The sequence below is a fragment of the Prunus dulcis genome, chromosome 8 (assembly GCF_902201215.1).
Source record: "Prunus dulcis chromosome 8, ALMONDv2, whole genome shotgun sequence".
NCBI lineage: Eukaryota > Viridiplantae > Streptophyta > Magnoliopsida > Rosales > Rosaceae > Prunus > Prunus dulcis.
The window spans coordinates 91313-95836 of NC_047657.1; the positions used below are offsets into that span (position 1 = coordinate 91313).

Consider the following 4524-nt stretch of genomic DNA (forward strand, 5'->3'; position numbering starts at 1 on the left):
ACTTCCTCACCTAATTGCTTACCTTATCTTGCAATCCATATCATAATTTTTTGCATTTTTTTCTCTTTTTATAACTCTCTGTTCATAAGTGGTTTGATTTCTTTAGAACGAACATCCGAAGAAAGAATCCATGAAGTGATCCTAACTTTGAGGGTTATTTGTTTTTGACAGAGAGAAGAATTGTGATTTTTGCTCTTGTAGGATATAACTAGATCATCAAGCGCTACATTATATTTATTGGGCCGATACGAGCTTGAATGATACTTGAGAAAAGTTTCTCCTACCTAAGGATGTAAGCAATACTTGTGTTATTTTATGCTTATATACTTATTTGATATTTTACCTTGAAAGGTAACCAAATGGGGAGATAAGTCCGTTCCAAAAGAATGGCTTGTATGTATCCATGAATTATTAATGCAAATTTTACAAATTGCAAGTTGGATACATTGATAATACACTGCACAAATTAAAGTCCCATAAGAACAAAATATGGGTATAGCAGTGATCAATATGATGCACGCCTGTTGCGTAGCAAATGATGTGGATTGAAGTCCCGAAAGGACAATCCCTTGACATGTCAATATTGATATTGTGCACGCCGAATGCGTTGCAAATTGTATGGGTTAAAGTCCCAGAAATTAATTGACATGTATATATATTAATCTGTAGCATGCCTGCAGCATGACGGATATATGGTTCTAAATGTTCCAACTCCCTAAATGGAGATTATCCACGCCCTACTATAACATAACGCTCCATTGGAGGTTATAATCCACATTCTTACATAATAAAAGCCCCCTGCAGTGGCTTGGGTACCCAAAAGCAAAGAAATGCTTATAATTGATGCATGCGCATGCACATGAGAATGGTGGGATCATGAATTGATGAATGACAAATTTTGATTTTTGAGTAGCTACTCAAATCATCAATGGGCTGTGTTGATTGGAACCACGTTCAATTATTAAATGTTAACAATATCATTGGCCAAAATGGAATGAGGCAATTCCATTATAGATGAGAATGAACGTGAAAGAACAAACCCACAGTACGAACCCCAAAATTTGTTAATCCTGAAAGTTATACTTGGGTGTTCGGAATAAAAGGGAATATACCTACTTTGTATGACACAATGTTTCTGGCAGAAACAAGGAATGTTGGGTTTTCTCCATATCTACAAATTCAATTGTGCCCCCCTTATTGCACATTTACGGAGACCAACATGTTATCTTTAAGGGTTATTAAATGCACAGAGCATATCACCTGAAGTGATTCCCTAAAGATGTATAAATAGCTGGGTTAAAGCTATATAATGTGTCATAAAGTTTAATCCCTTTAAACAAAATCCTTGAAAGGATTGAAATTGCATGAAGCAAGTCCCTGAATGACATGTGCCTGAAGCACAAAATCTGTACTCAATACTAATATGCATAAATTGCCTCAGTGAGTACATTAATATGTTTGCAACACATTAAAGCTTCTCAAGAGTTCCAGAAATATTTGTCTCGACTTAAAGATCGAGCATTATGCCAACGAGATTCTTGCTTATACTAAGAAAGTATTGAAGCATTTTTATGAGGATTATCCGTTGGACACTTTAAGGATTTTTCGGTAGTATATTGGACCGGACATCGTATTTTTCCAGATAGAGTTCAACTCCATCACCATCATTTTGGGATGATGTGAGGCATATTTGATGCTATCTAAGCATAACACCATATACGAGCATTTTTTGAGTGAATTTACCAATAGCTCCAGTGTTATTAGATATGCAGACTCTGGAAATCTCTACGGTCGCTTACTGGAAAAAGCTAGTCATGAAGTTTTCAGGGGGAGATATTGATCAAAGGGAGCGTGGTTTTAATAAAGACCTTCATACACTGTACTCTTTTTCCTTCATCAGGTTTTTCTCCCACTGGGTTTTTCCTGATAAGGTTTTAACGAGGCAGTGTCGCTCAAAGATTGACTCACAGAAGCAGTGTCAACTATGATATTCAGACAGATGATCAACAGTATGGCTTCAAGATATTCTGCCAAGCATCAGGGGGAGCGTGCCATCAATACAGACCTTTCCACACTGTACTCTTTTTCCTTCGTCCAGGTTTTTATCCCACTGGGTTTTTCCTGGCAAGGTTTTAACGAGGCAGTGTCGCACGCATGTCAATATACACAGAATTTTATGTTACGCACGGTTATGTACTCTTTTTCCCTTCGACCAGTTTTTGTCCCACTGGGTTTTTACTGGCAAGGTTTTTAACGAGACATATTCCATATCATTTGTGGTCTCCAAGGGGGAGTGTTGTAAATAATTGAGTGTGGAGCCCACATGTTGAAAAGGGCCCCACATATTGTAAGAATTCTGTCTACAAAACTCATTAGATGAACGGATCAAAGGAGAATTCAGATTCGCAGAATTCCTCCATTTTTTTTTCTCTCCAATTTCGCTTTCAGTTTATAACAAACTTGAAATTTTTATTTGAATTTTATTTGTATGTTCAAAATTGAATTTGTGGGCCTAATGGGCAACCCAATTTTATTTAGTTTGTTCCAAATTTGTTTTCCTTAGGCAGGCCCAAACCAAACCATTTCAGGAGCTCAAGACGACAAAGAAACACAACACAGTGACCCAACATTAACAGAGAGAGGAGAGCGTGTGAGTCAGAGGAGAGAGACACAGAAGGAGATGATGATGGGCAGGGGAGGCAGAGATAGAGAGGAAAGGGATGAGGAGGAGGGCAAGGGTTTGCTGTGGAAGCTTCCAGTTATCAAATCCCCGCAACTCGGGAAGGTGGGTCCCGCCTTTGGTGTCGGCGTCGGCTGTGGCTTGGGCTTCGGCGTCGGCCTCCTCGGCGGTACTTGGTTCTTCTTTCTCTCTCATCTTCTCACGTTGAATTGAGTTGAGTTTTCTGTTTGTATATATATCCTAATTTAGGGTTAGACTGCCAATCAATTAGTTGCCACTGCCAGGCCTAGGTTTGTATAGAATATAGAATTTTGGGTCCATTTAATTTAATTAGGGCACCGGCGCACAGCATATTAATTGTCTGGCGACTTGAAATTTTGGTCGTTAAGCTAAACAGTCCTTGAATTACCAGTGGCAGTGAGAGTGAGGTGATCATTTATACAGCTAGAGCCTAGAGCTAGCTACCCGACGCAATTCTTTTCTAGCTGCACCTGCACCACACGATTTTATCAACACAGTGGCAGTGATCATTTGATCATTTCATATTCATCTTTATGTGTTTGTGTTATGTTTAATGACAAGTATGGTTTGGCTTTTGGAAAACCAACTCTAGGCTTAGGATTTGGTCCTGGGATTCCTGGCTTACAAGTTGGCTTTGGCCTTGGTGCTGGATGTGGGGTCGGCTTAGGATTCGGCTACGGGGTCGGCAAGGGCATTGCTCATGATGACCATCGGAGATACTCTAATGTTGGCAATCTTTTTCAAGGAGCAAATGTTGGCATTTCTCGTGCTTCTGGAAATCTGCCTACTCAGTAAGTTTGCTGTTTTTTCTTTGTCAATATTTTCTGGGGAGGGGAGTTTTCTTTCTCTTGTTTTGTTTTTTGAAAAATAGAAAATAAACCCTAATGAAAAGGAACCGAAAAACCCATGTAACCTTGTTCTGTTCAGTAAAAGTGTAAATCAACTTCAATCTGATTTATTTGTTGACGGGCAATACTAGGACCTTCTCTATCCAACAAGTTGCCAAATGATGCAGAAAATTGAAAAATTGTTTTGAAATCACCATGTTATACGATACTTTTCCTGCTGTTCAAGTTTGTAATCCTCATTTGTATTGTATTAGTATCTACATGGGATATTCATTTTTCGTATGTTTTCGTCAGGGATGATATTGGTGCACTTGTTGAGGAGCTTGTTGATAATACAAAGAAACTTGTGAGAGCTACTACAAGAGAAATGGACAAGTGGAGAAGATGAGTTCTCTTTTGTGACTTGAGCTTGCTGAGTTGTTAGTGTAGATTTGAATTGATTATGATTTACTAAATACTGTTATGTAGCTAAAGTCTATTAGTACTCTTCTATAGACTACAGTTTCTTGAAATGAACGCTTAAAATGATTAGATCTATGTCTTTTAAATGTGCAATAAAAATGAGAAAGAAAGGTGCGCTTCTAATGATCGAATGAATTGTACAATTTTAGATCTATGTCTTTTACTTTAAGTTAAACAGAACATTTGTAAACATATGAAAGAATGTGTAGCAAAATAGAATAGTTTATTCCTCAAAATCCTGACTAACTTTTTTGTTGTTGTCTGAGAATACTCATTTGTGTGCAAAATCTAACTTCAAATTTTGGAAAATGCCATTTATCTTAAAATTTCAAAGATACAAATTTTGATCTTTTGTAACGTTGAGGTCGTCATCGATACACAAAGGGGCGATATCCTTTCGTTCATTGACAGGGAATCGTTACCCAAAGTTGGCATTTGGACTCATAAGTCTTCCCAAGGTATAACCAAATTGATATTCAAGGTATCACAACTTATCATACAGTCTATATTGCT

The 4524-nt window shown here is 37.8% G+C and overlaps 1 protein-coding gene across 1 annotated transcript; it reads left to right on the forward strand.

Moving 5' to 3' along the window:
- The first annotated feature begins 2598 nt into the window (after positions 1-2598).
- Positions 2599-4161, forward strand: LOC117636735 (keratin-3, type I cytoskeletal 51 kDa). Its single transcript, XM_034371390.1, has 3 exons — positions 2599-2849; positions 3294-3492; positions 3844-4161. The coding sequence occupies exons 1-3, from the start codon at positions 2681-2683 to the stop codon at positions 3935-3937; spliced, it is 462 nt and encodes a 153-aa protein (XP_034227281.1). The 5' UTR covers positions 2599-2680; the 3' UTR covers positions 3938-4161.
- Positions 4162-4524: the final 363 nt, after the last annotated feature.